Source organism: Engraulis encrasicolus, chromosome 2, assembly GCF_034702125.1.
Source record: "Engraulis encrasicolus isolate BLACKSEA-1 chromosome 2, IST_EnEncr_1.0, whole genome shotgun sequence".
In the NCBI taxonomy this organism is placed as follows: domain Eukaryota; kingdom Metazoa; phylum Chordata; class Actinopteri; order Clupeiformes; family Engraulidae; genus Engraulis; species Engraulis encrasicolus.
In genome coordinates, this window is record NC_085858.1 from 2,218,208 (window position 1) to 2,238,789 (window position 20,582).

The window sequence follows — 20,582 nt, forward strand, 5'->3', positions numbered from 1 at the left end:
GTTAGCAACTTCTGTAGTTGCCAATGGGAAATTGCATTGCAACTGACAACGTAGCTAACATAGTTAGCAACTACGCTTTCCAGAAATGCACCCCTGAATTCTATGGCACTGAACAAGAGTGGCACAGTATGATGTCAGTATGATGCAGAGAAACCAGTGACTACAGCCATTCAGTCACATGCTCCACATATTCAGATGCATCATGGGAATCTAATTAACTGAACTGGGACAAATGGACCAATTATATGTTTAATTGGAGAATGTAGCCGTTTAAATTGCTAACGATATTCTGCCATTCTGCTCACAAACCCCATAAGGACATGTTCACTTTTCATTTAATTACACAAGTATTCACTTCTTGGGTTATTTTATTTAATGTTGTGTTTGTAAAACTCATTGCAACTAATACCAAACTGAACATCTCTAAGACTGCATGTGACTGCTTATGTTATTACCAAAGGAAATGGCCTTATTGGGGAACTATGAACCTGTGAATGTGAATTAACTGCTCTGAACTGCATAGGCCTGATGTAAGACAAAAAAATGGAAGGCTTTCCTATTACCATGTCATAAACCATATTAGCAAACATAATAGAACATGCATTTCTGCTACAACTAGTTGCTAGGAGATTTTTTTTAGGACAATGTGCACTGACATGCTTTCTAGACATTCCTCACACATCACGCTGTGCTGAGAGCAATGCCTGTGTGTGTGTGTGTGTGTGTGTGTGTGTGTGTGTGTGTGTGTGTGTGTGTGTGTGTGTGTGTGTGTGTGTGTGTGTGTATCTGTGCGTGTGTGCATGTGTGTGTGCATGCGGGGATGGTGCCTTACACCACAGGGTACCACAGTATTCGAGAAAGCAAAAGCCCAACTGCGAAATTCCAAATCATTGTCATTGTGACACAGCACTCCACAGCATACAAGTGCACACTGCACACAACAAAATTACATTTACACCTCACTCGTCCAAGCGGGCAGCCTTCAATGGCGCCCGAAAGGGAGCAGTGATGTGGGACGGTACATGCTCAGGGTACCTCAGTCATGGAGGAGGATGGGGAGAGCACTGGTCAATTACTCCCCCTGCCAACCTGACGGGTGGAGAGTCGAACTGGCAACCTTTGGGCTACAGGTCTGACGCCCTAACTGCTTACGCATGACTGACCTTCTTACCCATGACTGCCCTTAGGTGAAGGAGAGAGAGAGAGAGAGAGAGAGAGAGAGAGAGAGAGAGAGAGAGAGAGAGAGAGAGAGAGAGAGAGAGAGAGAGAGAGAGAGAGAGAGAGACCTTTAAAAAGCCTTTTATTAACACCATTCAGCCATCATACATTAGCACAGTACAGCCACTGCCCAAACGCAGACCAACACCCCCCTATATGTTCACAATCAGCTCTCCGTTCCCCCCCAACCTCACACAACACACCCCCCACACACCAAACATTTGAAAATTTCTCCAAATCATTGACCAAGTGATAATACATGTATTCCACCTTGATGCGACTTTTAGCCATTCCCAAAAAACCCTCTAAGGGGTCTACATACACCAGGTTCAGCATTTTCTGCTTGCGGGTCAGCCAAATGGCCAACTTTGCCATGCCTAATAGAAAATTTACCAGACAGACCTCCTTCTTGACATTTGCGTTGTATTTAGGCCCACTAATGAAAAGAGACTCAGAGAGAGAGAGAGAGAGCTGTTCAGTCACCAACCCCACCCAACTGTTGGTGTGGGGAATTAAACCCACATCCCTTAGGCTGCAGGTACGAGTTCTTACTGTTACCCCTATCTAATGGGGGATGCTTCCATGTGTGTGTGTGTGTGTGTGTGTGTGTGTGTGTGTGTGTGTGTGTGTGTGTGTGTGCGTGTGTGCGTGTGTGCGTGTGTGCGTGTGTGTGTGTGTGTGTGTGTGTGTGTGTGTGTGTGTGGGTATCCCCTAAGATCCCTGAGAGATGTGAGATGTGTTATTATTATCTGTTATTAGCTTACTGGAATAGAGAATGAGGAAGACTTCCTGAATGGCGACCTGACCTGAACCTGACTGGCTGGTTGTATTGTTAGACCCCGCCCCCAAAACGTGTCAACTCCGCCCCTGTAAGGTATTGACCCCCCTCACACCTGTTGACCACACCCCTGAAACCTGTTGGCCACACCCCAGGAACATGTTGCCTTCCTTACTGAGACACAAATGAGTATGACCAGACAAGTTCTCCTTGACACACACACACATACGCACACATACACACACACCTCAGACGTGCACTGTCTGCCTGTCTCCGTTGTGTGAGTGTGAGGATGTGAAGTGGAATGGATGAGTGGCTCCACTGAAGAAAACATGGTGAGTCTCTATTTGGACCATTGAGTTAATGTGGTGTCCCCGAGCACTATAGCTGTGGCAGAGAGAGAGAGAGAGAGAGAGAGAGAGAGAGAGAGAGAGAGAGAGAGAGAGAGAGAGAGAGAGAGAGAGAGAGAGAGGGAGAGAGAGAGGGAGAGAGAGAGACAGAGATGTGAGATGGGTTAGGGATAGAATGAGATGGGATGGATGGATGGATGAAGAGCGTGATGAGCACAAACACAAGAAATGTAAAGGATTGAAATCCAAATATTCTCCCCCAAAACATGTTTTGATCTCTACCTTGGGACCTGGGACTAATTTGAGAGCTATGACAGTTGAGTGACAGCTGAGTGACAGCTGACTTTTAGCTAATTGTGCTGGTATATTTGTCCATAAAAAGGAGACAAACCACACACTTCAGGTTTTTTTGTGCAAAGAAGCTTTACTTGACTTGCAAGCTCTCGGTCCTTAGACCTTCATCAGGCAGAGTATTATGCTTATGTCAATGCCTATCAAATGCTCATCAGGTACTGTCAGTAGAGCGTAGTCTCAGGGCTGTGCTGCACTGTCTCTGAGAACAGTAGCACTCATCAGTCATTGTTTGTTTGGATTATGTAACAGTTGTGGTTGTGGTTATGTCAGGGCTTAGGAAACAGTAACAAAACAAACATACAGTATATCACGAAAGTGAATACACCCCTCACAGTTTTGCAGATTTTTGAGTATATCTTTTCATAGGAAAGCATTACAGAAATTTCACTTTGACACAATGATTAGTGACCTTTTAACAACATATTTAACCGCTTAAATTTCTTGTTCACTCAGAAAAACACAAAATACAGCCATTAATGTTTGAACATGTACTCACAAAAGTGAGTACACCCCAGATTAAAATCCGGTAGAGAAGGGGCTATGTTGGCTCGAATCGTCTCGAAATGAAACGAAATGAAAAGGGATGACAAGGGAGGTCATCAGTGTGCGTTTCAACCTTTCTTTGCATCGAACATTTACATTCTGAGTCTGCATCGGGCTTAAATAGATTGGTGTGAGATTTGAATGCAATCCTATGGAGAATATCATGATCTGCTTCAGTAGTCACAGTGCATGTTGACATGCATGTTTCTTTTAGGTGTATTTCAGATTGCCAATGTTGACAGCATTCATGCATCCCCAAACCATGCCAGTCCCACTACCATGCTTGGCTATTGAGAGGATACACCTTTTTTGTAAAACTCACTTGTTTACCACCACACATGCTTGACACCATCGAAAGCAAATTTGTTTATCTTGGTCTCTTCAGATCACACGACATGGTTCCAGTGATCCATATCCTTGGTCTGTTCATCTCTCTTGAGACCAAGATTAACAAATTTGCTTTAGATGGTGTCAAGCATGTGTGGTGGTAAACAAGTGAGTTTTACAAAAAAGGTGTATCCTCTCAATAGCCAAGCATGGTAGTGGGACTGACATGGTTTGGGGATGCATGAATGCTGTCAACAATGGCAATCTGAAATACACCTAAAAGAAACATGCATGTCAACATGCACTGTGACTACTGAAGCAGATCATGATATTCTCCATAGGATTGCATTCAAATCTCACACCAATCTATTTAAGCCAGATGCAGACTCAAAATGTAAAAGTTCAATGCAAAGAAAGGTTGAAACGCACACTGACCTCCCTTGTCATCCCTTTTCATTTCGTTTCATTTCGAGACGATTCGAGCCAACATAGCCCCTTCTCTACACGGATTTTAATCTGGGGTGTACTCACTTTTCTGAGTACATGTTCAAACATTAATGGCTGTATTTTGTTTTTTTCTGAGTGAACAAGAAATTTAAACGGTTAAATATGTTGTTAAAAGGTCACTAATCATTGTGTCAAAGTGAAATTTCTGTAATGCTTTCCTATGAAAAGATATACTCAAAAATCTGCAAAACTGTGAGGGGTGTATTCACTTTCGTGATATACTGTAGGCCTACAAAACACTTATTTTAGTTTCAAATCAAGTTGCCTTTTACACTATTTTGGCGTTTTAAACTAAAAAAAAAGAAGCATGAAATCATAAAAGCAGATCTTCAATCCAGGCAAAGGTTTCGTCCTATGCAGATATGTTGGTATCGACTTGACAGCAACAGAATGTTCTTCAGTTCAGGGGCCAGTTTTGTGAGCTATCTAACCGGTTTCATGGTTTGTGGTCATAACAAGGGCATAAGGGTCTTTTTTGTACCAGTCCCAATTTTGTTCAAAAATGCTGTAAAGCTTTGCTTACAAGTGTGGGCGTTTTTAGACATGGATATTGTTTTTATCTCCTGTTTACACAACATGTGGATAAAATAAATAAATTAATCATTACACTATAACACTAATTGGCACAGAATATGTTATCTCTTCTCAATGGGATTGTCTGCTTATCAAACAAACAAGTCAACATTTTTAATTTCTTGCGTTTTGATAATGGTCAGATAATGCACCATGCTCAAGGTTCTTTGAAAGTTGTATCAAACTGAGCTGAGCAATTACCCCAACATACAGTATCACACCAAAAAACAGAGACTAAACAGGATGTTACAACTTTAAAACACAACTTCTTTTAAATAAAAAAATAAAAGCTATGTTTTTCAAGCAAGAATAAGCTAAATTATAGCTAATATTTTCAATGGTGTCGTGTGTGTTAGGCGTATGACCCATCCCTGTTCTTGACATGTGTCGCTGTCTCAGGGTGCAACTGCATAACTCTGAGCTGCAGACATGTCACTGATATGAGAGTTACTCAACAGGTCAGACTAGACGCCATCGCTGTGCGAGAGAGAGAGAGAGAGAGAGAGAGAGAGAGAGAGAGCAAGAAAAGGATGGAGAGACAGTGAGAGAGAGAGAAATAGAGAGAGAGAATGAGCGTGTGTGTGTGTGTGTGTGTGTATGTGTGTGCGTGTGTGTGTGTGTGTGAGTGTGTGCGTGTGTGTGTGTGTGTGTGTGTGTGTGTTTGTGTTTGTGTTTGTGTTTGTTTTTTTTTTTTTACCCAAAACTGGGTCAAGCATGAATGCACACAGACATGGTGTCATTACTGCACCATCCTTACAGCATTCCTGCACCACACCACACAAGAGAGAAGTTTCATATCTCCTGAGTCGCTGTGTATGTTGCCTATGGTCTAGGTTGCAGGTTTGAATTTCGTACCGCTCGGGAACATATTAGGCCTAATGTAGGTGCTATCCAGTATCTCATCCATGGCTGAAGCGCCGTTAGCCAAGGCACCTAGCCTAGCCTAGCGAGCTAAACCCATACAGCTTTGCGGCCTCTAGGGGCTAGATTTCTAGATTTCTAGGCTACACCTGACCCCAAATTGCTCCAAGGACTGTAACCAATACCCTGTACCAGCTATGTAAATTCGCTTTGGACAAAACTGTCTAAGTGTAATGAAATAATAACCATTTCATGACTAATTCCTTTGATGTGCAGTCCTAAATTAAACACTGCCTACTTTCCTAGAAAGCATTCCTCATTCGTCATGATATTATGCAGCACTAATAACAGGTTACCTCTTGGCGCACATCAGAGTTTATCACAAGTGAGATATGGTCTGGAGACCGCCTATTGAATTTCTCGTAGGGAACAGGGCCACTGCTAAGGTTTTGGAGGCCCTTAGCATAACTGGTCAGGAGGCCCCCCATCATAATTAAATAATAATAATAATAATAATAATAATAATAATAATAATAATAATAATAATAATAATAATAATAATAATAATAATAATCTATTCATCAATAAATATATGTTTTGTAATGTAATTCAATATGTTTTTTAGTTTTTAGTCCATCTCAATTTAAGAAGCCCCAATTTTGGGGGCAAAGTGGTTGGTGCCCTACCTCAGGTTAGTGCTTTGGAACAAACATGGGATTTCCGAGGCTAAGTTACCTCTGCGTTTGGTGTCAATTACCGGTGTGCCATGGGTAACGATACCGCATTGTTCCTTTTTTTAAAATATACTGTATATTTTTTTGCCTTTTTTCCTAATTCTTAATTCCGGACAGGAGGTAGAGGTAAATAAACAGGAAACGGTCAGGGAGAGAGAGACAGGGAAGGATCACCAAAAGTCACCGGCGTAGCAGTGCAGTGCCCAGCCGCCTGAGCCACGGCTGGGTCGTCCATTGTTGATTCTGATTCACGATTGCGAATGCTTGACCGACTGACTGACTGAATGACTTGAATGAATACGTAAAGACAATGGGACTTACATGGCATTATGACACGCAAGTCTTTTAATGGATGGATAAACAAATTGGTTCTACACGCACTGTAAACTTGTGCAAGAATCATAGGCACAAACGACTGACCGTGTGTGTGTGTGTGTGTGTGCGTGCGTGCGTGCGTGCGTGCGTGCGTGTGTGTCTGCCTTGGAGCTTTGGGGCTTGCCACAATCCAAAGCACCGCAAGTCATCATCAGAGGTGGACAAACAAGCTTCAGAAAGCTCCTGCCAAGCATTCCTTCTGCCTGTGCTCTAGGTGGACGAGGCGTGTATGTACGTGTATGTGTGTGTATGTGTTGTTGTTGTCCGTATGTATGGGATTGTGTGTAATTTTATCTGTCTTGCAATGGACGGTGTGTATCTTTAAGCTGCTAGACACCTCAATTTTCTTTGGGATAAATATAGAAAACTGTAATCTAATAACACTAACACTAGTGTAACACTAGTGATTTCCCTATTATTGACTGAGATAAATACTGCAGCCTTAACTGCATACTTTACTAATGAATGCTTTCTTTTCCCTACATGGACAGAAGGCCGACACTTTCTCGACTTTGCCCAGGTCTGCTAAGCAGCCTCCCCCTGTCCCACCCAAGAGCCCCTCTCAACGCGGGGTGCGTAGGACGATGAATGATCCCTCTGACATCACCAAAAGCTCCGCTGTTGGGACACATCTGGACACCAAAAGCACCGCTGTTGGGATATATCAGCAAACCGCAATAGACACCCCTAAAAGCACCCTGCTTGAGGTCTATCAAACACCAAGTCATCAAGAAAACATCTCTTCTCTTGGGGTGCCTCAGACACAGAAAGATCAGGACATGCCCAACAGAGTGTCGTCTGAGGTGTATCAAACACCAAGTCATCAAGAGCAATCCAACAGCGAGTCTCTTGGGGTGTGTCAGACACCCAAACGCCCTCCTCCCGTTCCTCCAAAAAGCCCCTCTCTAAAGGGAGTGCGTCAAACACAGAATAGCCAAGACAACATCAACAGCCAGTCACTTGGAGTGTACCAGACACCAAACGATCCGAACCTGCTTAACAGACAGACTCTTGGAGTAAATCCAAAGACACCAAAGAATGAGGATGCCCCCAAAAGCGCCTCCTTTGGGGTGTATGAGTACGCCCCCAAAAGCGCCTCGTCTGGGGTGAATGAAACCCCAATAGATCCCCCTGAAAACTCTGAAAGTATCTTCCAGGGGATGTATCAGAATCTAAATCAAGACAACTCAAGCACCACATCCACTGAGGTGTATAAGACACAGAATAAGCCGGACACCCCTAGCAGACAGACAGTTGGTGTGTACCAGGTACCTAGTTGTCAAGGCAACTCCATCGAGCCATCTCTTGGCGTGCATCTGACACCAACATGCCCTCCGCCTGTTCCTCCAAAGAGCCCCTCTATTAAAGTAGCACGGCGAACACAGAATAGTCAAGGCAACACCAACAGTGGTGCTGGAGTGTACCAGACACCAAAAGATGCAGACATTCCCAAAAGTCAGTCAGTGCGACTATACCAGTCACCAAAAGATGTGGATTTGTCAAATAGTCAGTCACTTCGGGTGTGTGAGCCGCAGTATGATAATGAAAGTCCCAGATATCTGGACATCACTAGCAACCTGCCTTCTGGGGTGTCTGAGATGGCAACAGATCTTCCTGAGAACCCTGACAGCCCTTCTGTTGGGGAGCATCAAACACTGAGAGACCCGCTGGTTCCTCCAAAGAGCCCCTCTCTAAGGCCAGTGCACCAAACACAGAATAATACAGACACCACCAAGGACACACATCTTATAGTTTATCAGACACCAAAGCAAGGCAGCTCCAACAACGAGCCTCTCGGAATATATCAGACACCGGGTGACCCAGTCGTCACTAGCAGCCTGTCTTTAGGGGGGTGTACAACAACGAATGATCCTGCAGGTGCGAATCGAGCACAGGGTAATCAAGACGATGCTAGTGACCCATCTCTCGGACAGTACCAGACACCAAAGGATTGTGATGTCATCAGCAGCCCTCCAGATGATCAAGAGGTATTTACCTCCACCTGAAGCACTTTATTTATTTATTTATTTATTCAAGGATATTAAAGGGACACTGAGTGAGATTTTTAGTTGTTTATTTCCAGAATCCATGCTACCCATTCACTAATGTTACCTTTTTCATGAATACTTACCACCACCATCAAATCCTAAGTATTCATTATGACTGGGAAAATTGCACTTTTCATACATGAAAAGGGGGATCTTCTCCATGGTCCGCCATTTTGAATTTCCAAAAATAGCCATTTTTAGCTGCAAAAATGACTCAACTTGGATCATACTATGAAACATTTGTTTATTACTTAGTAAACTTCCATGTAAAGATCAAATTTGGCAATAGGCAGCCCGGTTTCAATGAGCAGCATAGTTGCAGTACCCTTTTTGACCATTTCCCTTTAACAGCCTCCAAAAGCTATGATTCTGCAATATCTATATGGCTCTTTCTTTCTTTATTTATGTCTTAGGTTTTTTTAATTTGTAACAATGAAAAAAAGACGCACATCTGTCTCTCATGAAAAGGAAAATAAAGTCCGCGACACCAAGCTCCCATTTGTCTTACTTTAATGTGACGTTTGAGGCAGCATGGTTGGTGTCACAGACTTTATTTTCAGATTTTATTTGTATTTTATTTGCTATTTTATTTGCTATTTTTATTTGCCTTTTACTCTAATAGGGTATATGTTTATTAAATTTAACATGCATGCCGTAGTATTAATATGGCTCTTTCTTTCTTTCTTTCTTTCTTTCTTGTTTTTTTATTTGCTATTTACTCTATGATATGTTTACTAAATTTTGCATGCATGCGTTGCCTGTAGGGCCCATCTGCCATGGACAGCTCCGCCTCTCCCGTTCCAGCCCGCCCTCCTCCTGTACCACGAAAAACTAAGAGCTACATCTACCTGCGCCCCAACATCTCTGCCAAAGGTGACGGCAGCTACGGCAGGCAAGCCTCCTCTCCTAGTCTGGCGTCTTCTCCCTCCTCCTCCCAGCCTCCTCCCCCCACCCCCAAGAGTCGCAACATCTACCTGTCATCCAGGGACATTCTTGCTGGATGCAGCACGACCCCTCGTGACCTCTCACCCAGGAGCAGCACGACCCCTCGTGACCTCTCACCCAGGAGCAGCACGACCCCTCGTGACCTCTCACCCAGGAGCAGCACGACCCCTCGTGACCTCTCACCCAGGAGCAGCACGACCCCTCGTGACCTCTCACCCAGGAGCAGTACGACCCCTCGTGACCTCTCACCCAGGAGCAGCACGACCCCTCGTGACCTCTCACCCAGGAGCAGCACGACCCCTCGTGACCTCTCACCCAGGAGCAGCACGACCCCTCGTGACCTCTCACCCAGGAGCAGCACGACCCCTCGTGACCTCTCACCCAGGAGCAGCACGACCCCTCGTGACCTCTCACCCCAGTGCAGCAGCACAGACAGCCAGAAGCCTGAGAAGCAGCCTTACTGCACCTTTACCGAGAGCACACCTCTAGTGCAGATGCCAGGGACACAAGGGGTGGCGCCCAAACAGACATGTCCATCAGAGCCAGAGGTAGGTCCATGTACTGTATTGAGCATATGCTATTATGTAATCCATTGCAATCCATGTAATCCATGTGCAAAACTGTGAATATAGCTGATATATGGGATATTAAATTATACAGTATTTGTTTTAATGAGAATGAGACACAGACCAGGATGCTTGGAATGCATGTCAAGGAGGGCTTTTCAAACAGTCACATGTTAACACGGCATTATAAATGAGCTGTTGCTAGAATGGCAATGACCAAGTAATGCATTAGGCCCTGTGTTATGTCATAGTAGTGTAGCATGGTAGTTAGCTTTTCAATGGCTATTACAGCGTACATGCATTATGGGGCTTCGGTCTGTGGTGCTGTGACACGACCTGTTTTTTTGTCCCGGCAGCCTGCCGAGTACGACACCTTGCTTCCAGACGACCAGAAAGCCGCCAGTGCTGCCACTCCACCTCCAGTGCCGCCCAAATCCAAGAGCCGGCCCAGGCCCCAGTCTGTCACCTCCCCAACAGGAGGTTGCTACAACAAACTGCCCCATTCAAAGGTAGAAGTGAAGATTACAGTCGGGTTGATGATCAGTGATGGGTAAAATGTAATCATTAGTTACAATCTAGTGCCACATACAGTATACCAAATTGCTTGGTTTTATCTGGCCAATTTAGCCAGGTGTCTGGCTGGTTGAATGATTACCTGGTTGAATTAGACATGTAAAACAAGGCCATTTGTAATATGTGGCACTGGGCTGTAACTAATGAATATATTTTGCCCATTACTGTGGATGACACATTAATGAGCAACATGTGTTGATGACATTTAGTTGGAGATCTAACGTGCACCATAATATATCCAGTGCTCCCATACAGACCTCTAAATTCAGTTTTTTCATCACCAGCCAATATGGCTAGTAGGTCTTAATCTTACTAACCAAAACATACATACTCACTACCAGTCAAACTAGCTAGCAAAGTTTATTTTCCTACCGGCGTTTTCACCAGCATTTGGCCGGTTGGCGGGCGTTCATTTACAGCCTTGCTCCCCATATTTCTCATGTCATTGTTGTGTTTATGTTTCCAATAGTCCCTACCCAGATTCCCTGCATCAGCCAGCAGCTCTGCCTCTACTTACCAAGCACCAACAGCAGGCTCATCTGGCAGCAGCCATCTGCACACTGCAAAGGTGGGTATGCAACCACTCACCACTGATCCTGTTATACAGTATGGAAAGTACCGGTATGTAGTTATTAGACATTTCATTATCGCTATAGGTAGAGCAACATAGAGTAACATGTTAATCCCAGAGGAAATTAAGGAATAGAGTGTGTGTTGTTTTGCTGTTGCATAATCCTAGCTACACTCCAAAACTTCAGCCAAAGGCCAAAACTTCAGCCACTTGAGTAGTTGCTTTCATGTCTCATTTTCTTTGGTTTCTTTCTCATTTTATGTACTTTGTACATGTCAGTATACATGGCGCATGTGTAATATTCTATTCTATTCCATTCTATTCTATTCTATTCTATTCTCCTGCCAGTGGGAGGTTGAGTCTCCAGGTACTGGCACCTCAGAGCCAGAGGCCTATGCCGACCGTGATGTGCGACCCATGAGACCCAGAGCCACCCCTAGGGGGAGCCACAAACACACAGTGCCCACACCAGCACCGAGACCACAGGTGGTTCTAATAATGACTTAAACTACATACAAAACTGGACAAGAATAAGAAGCCAGGACAGGGGATGGGATTATCTGTTCTAGAATAGAATAGAATAGAATAGAATAGAATAGAATAGAATAGAATAGAATAGAATAGAATAGAATAGAATATGTTGTACTCTCATAGATAACTAAGGTTGGGCTGTCATGGGTCTACCCATTTGTCTACTAGGCCTATTCCTAATCCCTAATCTTAATGCTCTTTCTTTTAGCAAAAGCAAAAACAGTGTCTGACGTCTCTGAATTTTGTTTTTTTTGTTTGTATACATAGTGGAAAAAAGGCCCACCCATGAACATTTCTTTGTTGAAGTCGCCATGTTTTGGAAAATTACTTTGAGGCAGATACTGTGATGTGTGAAAATACGATACTGAGGTGTTGTAAGGTCCCTGTACCATTCAGTTCCTCTAAAAACTGCATGACACAGCAATTTCTTTGAAAAACAAGTAAATCTATTTTTCACACTTTTCACAATCTCACATGGTGTGTTCATTTTTTCCCCCAGGGACCCGCCCTGAGCGCGCCACACCAGTCTGCCATCTACGAGCCCATGGTACAGGAGATGACGTCACCCACCACGCAGGTACCCAGATGAGGAAGAACTGGTCTCAGATAAAAATAGAACAGCTGCTTGGCTGCTTTCACCTTTCCCCCCGAATGCTGTTACAGCATGCTGCCAATGGACTGTCTTGACTTTTGTTATTGTAATGGTTTAGTAAAAATCAAAAGACTTGCAGAAGGATCTTATCTTCACGTTATTTGCAGAAAAAGAAAATCCAAGAACACATCATGGGAAGGCAGTGTATTGTGCTTAGGTAGTGGCCTCAAAAAAACTTCTTGGCTTTTTCAACAAAAAAATTCCCAATATTGTTTATTGTTTGACAAGTTTATGTTTACATCATTTAGCTGAACGGCCCTGTCAAAACATGCTGTTTCACATTGCCAAACTCTTACAGTCTGGCAAATGTATAACGTGCAGTATGTTTTAAAAGGATGCCTATCCTAACCTGTTGATCATGTCTTCAGAGTCTGTTTAAATGATTTAATGTTTAATTTTCTGCATCCAATACATACCATAATGTCTTTAAACTTGATATAACCTGGTATGCTAAATACTGTCTGAAGGGCAGCTGCAAAACCAACACAATGTCTTCTCTCTCCCCTTACCAGCCACCAGCCACCAGAGGAGGCTCGACGTCTTCCAACCCCCCGCACCCTCAGCCCCCTTCCTTCTCTCCCCCACCCCCTCCCTCCCCATCACCCCGTGTCGCCCCACGAAGCCCCTCCTCAGGGGTCTACCAAGAGCTCATTGAGACCCCGTTGCCTGATGGATCTTCAGGGGCCTATCTAGAACCCATCGGGACCCTATCCCCTTGTGGGTCCGCAGTTTACCAAGAGCCTACCGGGACCCCATACTATGTGAGCGTGCTTCCCCAACTCCCTGGAACGCAGGTAGCACAAGTGCCGCCATTCGCACGCCTGTATGCCTACACAGTGATGAGCAATCTGAATTCAGAAGTTACAATTCAGTGCCACATATTCCAAATTACTTGTTTTTACCTGTCCAAATGCAGTAATTGGACAGGTAAAACTGAGTAAGACATTTGGAATATGTGGCACAGGATTGTAGCTTCTGAATCCAGGTTGCCCATCATTAATCCTTGGTACAGGCCTCACACCAGTCAATTATAGTGCTACCAGGATAGTTAACAGTAACACAACACATTTAGCAGCACGGTCAGTATAGAAACCACTCGTCAACAAAACATACTCATTTACACAGTCATGCTGGAATAGCAAACATACAGTCACAGGCCTACACACTACCATGACCTGGCTCTCACCAGATTACATTACATTACACTTTGCTGACGCTTTTAGCCAAAGCGACTTACAGATATTCAGGGTATTGGTTACAGTCCCTGGAGCAGTGTGGGGTCTGGTGCCTTCAGGGCACTTATCACACCACGGCTGCCCCAGATCTGTGTGTTTCTACTCGACTTTGCAAGCGAGGAGGGGCCACATTCATCTGCGGAGAGCCAGGTTAATAGATCCCAGACTAACAGTGGTTTACATCATTTTTGTTTCAGGTATCAAGTTAGTTAAGCCCAGCTAAACCGCATGCATCAATTTGCATCTGCCTACGTATTTCATTGGAAAGAAGTTCTCATAATGTGTGTTTGGGACATGAAATAAAACTCTAAGTGACAGAAAATATATCTGACAGTGTTTCCTAATGTCTCCTTTCCTGCTCTCGCATGACCTTCTGAAATGCGGTCACACTTCAGAGCACTGAGATACTGCCACATCACAACACTGAAACGTTGCCAAGGAGACCGTTTGCGAATGATGACGAGGTATGATGGGTATCTACTCCAGAATGACGAATCTCATCCATCTGCTCTGACTCTTTACGCTATTACGTCTGTGATGAAATCAGAGAGGTTTGTCAAACAAGTTTTTTTTTGTTTTGCTTTCTTCAGGGAACTAGCTGGTTGAGGAAAACGATGGACACAATGAAATGTGAGTGACATTGCAGAATTTCATATGTATGAACGTACTGCATACTTTTTTTTTAAGCCCACCTGGGAAACTCCAACTCCCATTGTTATTGTGACACAGCACTCCACAGCACACAAGTGTTCACTGCAGACTGCAGACAACAAAATCGCATTTTATGCCTCACCCGTGCAAGGGGGCAGCCCCCAATGGCGCCCCAAGGGAGTAGTGCGGCGGAACGGTACCATGCTCAGGGTACCTCAGTCATGGAGGAGGATGAGGGAGAGCACTGATTATTTACTACCTCCACTGACCTGGTGGGTCGGGAGTCGAACCGGCAACCTTTGGGCTACAAGTCTGATGCCCTAACCGCTTACCCATGACTGCCCCCTGTTGTTATTATTATTATTATTATTATTATTATTATTATTATTATTATTATTATTATTATTATTATAATATACTGACACTTGCATATGAAATACATGACATTTTGAATGGCCTTTGTGTTTCAGTGTTCTCACACGATTCGTCCCGCTATGTTATGACGGCCGAAGACAAGATCCAGTAAGTAAAACAACTAGATTCATATTCATCACTGGGTGGGTTTGATGCATGCTGTGTGTGTGTGTGTGTGTGTGTGTGTGTGTGTGTGTGTGTGTGTGTGTGTGTGTGTGTGTGTGTGTGTGTGTGTGTGTGTGTGTGTGTGTGTGTGTGTGTGTGTGTGTGTGTGTGTGTGTTTGTGTGTGTGTGTGTACGTGCGTGCGTGCGTGTACTTACCATGCTCTTCTTTTTTACTTGTAATTGTGTCTGACGGTGTTGACAAAGACAAGTAAGAGCCTATTCTATGAAAAAAGTATTTGCTGCCGCAAAGCCAAGACCTTTGTCTATGATTATGGATCTCCATGTTTTTGTTTTTAACAACTTTTTTTCTTTCAAAGTTAAAACCCGTTTTATCCACCTTCCCAAGAATCAGTGTTGTGTGTTTTAATCATTTTCTTTCATTGGTGTTTCCCCAGACAGATGAACCGCATGGCCAAAGAGACGCGCATGGCCCTAAAGTGTTTCCAGGCCATGCTGCAGACGCGCGGCGACGCACTCCGCTCGCACATCTCCGATCTGCAGGGCATCGCGCAAGAGCTTGAGAGGGTTTGCCAGCGCCACAAGCTGGCGGGCATCACGGGGGGCACGGCCAGCGCGGCGGGCACAGTGGCGGCGGTGGTGGGCATCGCCCTGGCGCCCCTCACCATGGGGGCCTCCCTCATCGCCACGGGGGTGGGCGTAGGGGTTGCCGTGGCGGCAGGAGGGGTGGGCGCAGGCTCCGCCATCAACAAGAAGAAGAAGAAGAGCTCCGACGTCAAGCGCGTGGAGGAGATCATCAAGACCTACCGAGAGCAGGTCAACTTGTAAACTTTGTTTTTATAAAAAAAATGTTCTATCTTAATTCCCACATTTGCATTTTTTTGTTGTGGCTGTTGTTGTTTGTGAAGCATATTAGGTTGTCTTTCTGTGTGTGAAATGGGCTGTGATAAATGAAAGAGCTTGTATTTATAAAAGTGTTTTGTTTATGTTTGCCACATTTTCATCGAGAGTGCAGTGTATGAATTGAGCTATTGAAAATAAATGTGACTTGACTTGACTTGACTTGACTTGGCAGGTGGGCGACCTGGATCAGTGTCTGGAGATGGTGAGGACGGGCATGGAGAGGCTGCGGAGATGCCAACCGGTAGCGGGCGTCAACGGTGCCAGCGATGAGGCCGTGTGGATGGCACAGGTGATTGATTACTTATGATTATGAAATATGATTACTTATTACTTGTTACACTATGTTAGTGCTCCTGTGTTGTACTTTAATGTATGTTCTGTTGATAACAACAGTAATCATAATAATCACAATAATAATACATAGGTTTTATATAACGCTCTTCATGACACTCACCCAAAGACGTCTTGCCAGGCCTGTGTATGTCTATGTCTTTTGCATGGGATAGAGACAAACGCAATTTCAATGACTTTCTATGACCTCTGCATATGAAGAATCTCTGAAGAAACATACAATAGAGCCAACTTGACTTGACCTGATTTGACTTGACAGGTGGCGGAGGCGGCATACCGGCTGGGCAAGGAGGGCAGTGCCACCCCGTCGTCGTCGTCATCGTCACCCAAGAGTGCCAGAGATGTGCTGAAGGACTTTGACGATGGGGCTGGGGAGGAGGTCTACTCCAACACCAAGGAGGGCAAGAAGCTGAGGAAGGGCTCGGAGAAGAAATTTGGGGAGAGGGTGTGCACCCTGGCGCAGCAGCTGCAAGAAGCGCTGAACGACATGACCCATGCTCACGAGACATTCACTCTAGCCACCGCCAGCGTTTGAACGACGTGACCCACGCTCACGAGACATTCACTCTAGCCACAGCCAGCGTCTGAACGACATGACCCACGCTCACGAGACATTCACTCTAGCCACAGCCAGCGTCTGAACGACATGACCCACGCTCACAAGACATTCACTCTAGCCACAGCCAGTGTCTGAGGATGCTGCACCCTGGCTGTACTGATGAGCAGGGCTCTAAATTAACACTCGCCAACCGGACAAATGCTGGTGAAAATTTGGTTTGGCTGGTAGAAAAGAAAAGACACTAGCCACTTTGACTGATATGGGGTGTAAGCATGGTAAGATGTAACATGTACTATAACCAAATTGGCTAGTGATGAAAAAATGTAAAAGTATAATGTATAATGTAAAAGTACTTTTACTTCTTCTTTATACAACTCTGGTAGAATGCCTGTAGAATGCATCTCGTCCACTCAGATAAAGTTAAGTTCATGGACCGGATCTAACTATTGTATTTTATATACATTTATATATTTATAGCCCTGCTATAATATAGCCTAATAATAATAATAATTGTATTTGTATTGCACTGTATCATACAAGCCATACAACTCAGTGCTTAACAAATGGGAAAGTGCTTAACAAATGGGAAAAAAACATCATTGTTAGAGATGGATTTAAAAGGAGAGGTAGAGAGGAGAGAAACAGCAAGAAGGCAGAGGAAGAAGAGATAGATTGAGTTTGTAGAGTCATAAGGTCCACGTAGGTTGGGACCAGGATTCTTAGAGGTGTAAGGTCCATAGTGGTTGGGTCCAGCATAAGTCATAGATAGTCACACTGAATTTGGGCGCTCAGATGTGGCCCCTGGTGGCATCAGGGGTGAGGGAAAATTCCCTTTTCACTTGATTCATAGTTTGTAGGGGGAAAAATCTCAGTGAGGTCTGAGAAAAAAACCTTATAGCCAGGAAGAAACCTCAGGCAGAGACCAGCGGCCACCTAGGGGAGCCCCCTACCAGGGCTGGTTGTGAACATTAAGGAAGCTGCGGCAGCTGGGACGCTGTGACGCCTGATAAGGTTCACAGAGGATGCTACACTCTGTGAGAAGGCTGTAGCTGGTTGATATGTATATTGTATGTAGAGGGGGCCTTTCATATGACTTTGTCCCAGGCCCATAAAACAGCCGTCATGTGTGTGTGTGTGTGTGTGTGTGTGTGTGTGTGTGTGTGTGTGTGTGTGTGTGTGTGTGTGTGTGTGTGTGTGTGTGTGTGTGTGTGTGTGTGTGTGTGTGTGTGTGTGTGTGTGTGAAGAGAACCCACCCTTCCTGAATGGAGCTTCTGTTTGTGTTGGTATAGAACACCAGAAGTGTGTTTATTTTTCACATGCATAGAAATACTGTGAACTTTTATACAGCCAAAGGTATGATACCCACTCTGTGCCCATTAGACATGACCTAGTATCTTTCTCTGCCTACCCTTTGGCATCTTATTATTACACTCTGTACAGTACAGTGTCAATAAAGACAACCCCACTGAACTGACGGTTGTGGCCAAACAACGCCCTCTGTTGGTAACCATGAATAAACTCAGGTTGCTCATCATGCTTTCTAACTGTGTAAACTCTCTACATGTTGATTGTTACCATATTGTGAGCCACTTCTTGCACATAGTTTAGGCCCAATAGTGTTAAATTAGTGATACAACCTGACTGTTTCACAACTTGGAGATGTAACTGAAGTGTTGCTGAGCAGTCCGCCACAGGGCTCGAACCCACCAGCTACCAGTCAAGGCTCCAGTTTGGGCATAGAGTAGAGTAGAGAAGAGTAGAGTAGAGCAGAGCATTTTTATTAATACAGAGAGAAATGAAGGTGTCTGACATGGGAGATGTCTGGGCAGGGGATGCACAATATGATGACGCTGAGCTAAAGGACCAGTCGGATAGCTCAGTGCTACTGATAGGCCTACTGTATGAGGCACACACACACACACACACACACACACACACACACACACACACACACACACACACACACACACACACACACACACACACACACACACACACACCAGTGTTAATTTTGTCAGCTTTTTTCTATTTAGTCGTAGTCACAATGACGAAAACCAATTTTAGTCTTAGTCATATTTTAGTCATTGCCTTCCCAATTTAGTCTTAGTCTTTGTCTAATTGATGAAAATCAATTTTAGTCTTAGTCAATTTTTTGTCATTTTAGTCAACACTGTACATAATAGAACTTCTCCACACACTGCTTTTCTTTTTAATATATATCATCGACTGTACAGAATAAACCTTCTCCGCACACTGCTTCTCTTTTTAACATATATCACACACTGGTTCTCTTTTTCTCTAATTTATTTAACACCAGTATTAATTTCATCAGCTTTTAAAAATTTAGTCGTAGTCTTAGTCACAATGACGAAAATCAATTTTAGTCTTAGTCATATTTTAGTCATTGCCATCCCAATTTAGTCTTAGTCTTAGTCTAAATGACGAAAATCAAAAAAGGGCTTTGACGAAATATTTTAGTCATAGTCTTGGTTGACAAAATTAACACTGACACACACACACACACACACACACACACACACACACACACACACACACACACACACACACACACACACACACACACACACACACACACACACACACAAGGTTCAACAACTGGAAAAACGACGACACAGCAGTCAAAAGACTTCACGGGTGTTTAGGGGTGGAGTTGGCATATCAGCAATCTCACCTCCACATAGCCTAGAATAGGCTACCGGTAACAGAACAAAGTTTGTGGTGTGCCTGTCATGAGCAATTCCTGAATGGAGATGCAAAGTGCACATTGTCATGTTGTTGCTTATAAACTTCATTTTAGTAGGCTATGTTGATATATGATTGCAAATATTTAATCCAATATAGGTGACCTCGCTCCCCCAGCCTCTCGATAGGCCTAGTCTATCTTGTCCGTGCGTCACTCGGAGCAAACGCAGATTTCAGCACCACGCACGTGGACAGCTCCAGACACACCGTTGAAACAGAGATTTTGATAGGAAGGTGAGATGGGACAGCCATGTAATCGTACATAGAAATTAACGGTGAAGATTCGCAACGCAAAAATGGCGTCTACCCGCACATCTCCCGCCTTTCTGGTAACAAGAGCCAATGTGCCTGCTGAGCTGCGGTGCCAGTGATCCAATCATCTGGCTGCATCGGCGCACGCGAAATGATGCGCATGCTCAGTTGTGAAAAGCCGTACTCTCGCGCCGTTACGGAACTACTGCGCCTGCGCTCTGTCAAAAAAAATGTGAGAAAAGTGGCTTAAAAAGCTTTGTTTTGACTCGTATAACACAACCAAGCAGTCTAGATTGATCAGTTTTTCACGGTGGTTTCAACCATATGGTTTTCACAACCACTGGGTTCTTCTCTGTCCTATACTCAGTTTCTCCATTCATTTTTCTCATTGACTCTCAGATCTGGTCTACTTAATCGCGAAATAGCACTCCGAAGGCGTCAACAAGATGGCCGCCATCTGTCCTGTCTCGATCTAAACCGTCTCTGGTTGAAAGTGTACACTCGCGTCAATCGGAGCAAACGCAGATTTCAGCACCACATACGTGGACAGCTCCGGACACACCGTTGAAAGTGTAGGCTACACTCGTGTCATTCGGAGCAAACGCAGATTTCAGCACCACGCACGTGGACAGCTCCAGACACACCGTTGAAGTTGCATGCTCGCCCGTTGACAGCTGCTCCCCACAAGAGTAATGTGGTGTCGGAATGGCGGTTGCCCCCCATTGTCATTGTCCACATTATAGAGTCAAGTTTGCTAAGTGTTCTCTTCTCTGCACTGGTAGGGAAATAGGACTAGGTGGCTATATGACCTGTTGGCTCATAAAC

General features: G+C 44.4%; 1 protein-coding gene across 3 annotated transcripts; it reads left to right on the top strand.

The window, feature by feature from the left end:
- Positions 1 to 2,222: 2,222 nt before the first annotated feature.
- On the top strand, positions 2,223 to 18,631 carry LOC134465844 (mucin-2-like). 3 transcript variants are annotated; one of them, XM_063219742.1, is made up of 14 exons: positions 2,223 to 2,331; positions 7,112 to 8,608; positions 9,433 to 10,161; positions 10,536 to 10,688; positions 11,222 to 11,320; positions 11,672 to 11,809; positions 12,354 to 12,431; positions 13,019 to 13,300; positions 14,137 to 14,205; positions 14,332 to 14,371; positions 14,863 to 14,914; positions 15,367 to 15,745; positions 16,005 to 16,121; positions 16,443 to 18,631. In XM_063219742.1, exons 1-14 carry the CDS (start codon positions 2,305 to 2,307, stop codon positions 16,716 to 16,718), a joined length of 3,936 nt encoding a protein of 1,311 aa, XP_063075812.1. In that variant the 5' UTR covers positions 2,223 to 2,304; the 3' UTR covers positions 16,719 to 18,631. The 3 variants fall into 3 exon arrangements, 2 of the variants coding, with proteins under 2 accessions (XP_063075812.1, XP_063075820.1); XM_063219750.1 differs by having other exon boundaries at positions 13,019 to 13,267; XR_010038189.1 differs by lacking the exons at positions 14,332 to 14,371; positions 15,367 to 15,745; positions 16,005 to 16,121; positions 16,443 to 18,631 and having other exon boundaries at positions 13,019 to 14,292; positions 14,863 to 14,901.
- Positions 18,632 to 20,582: the final 1,951 nt, after the last annotated feature.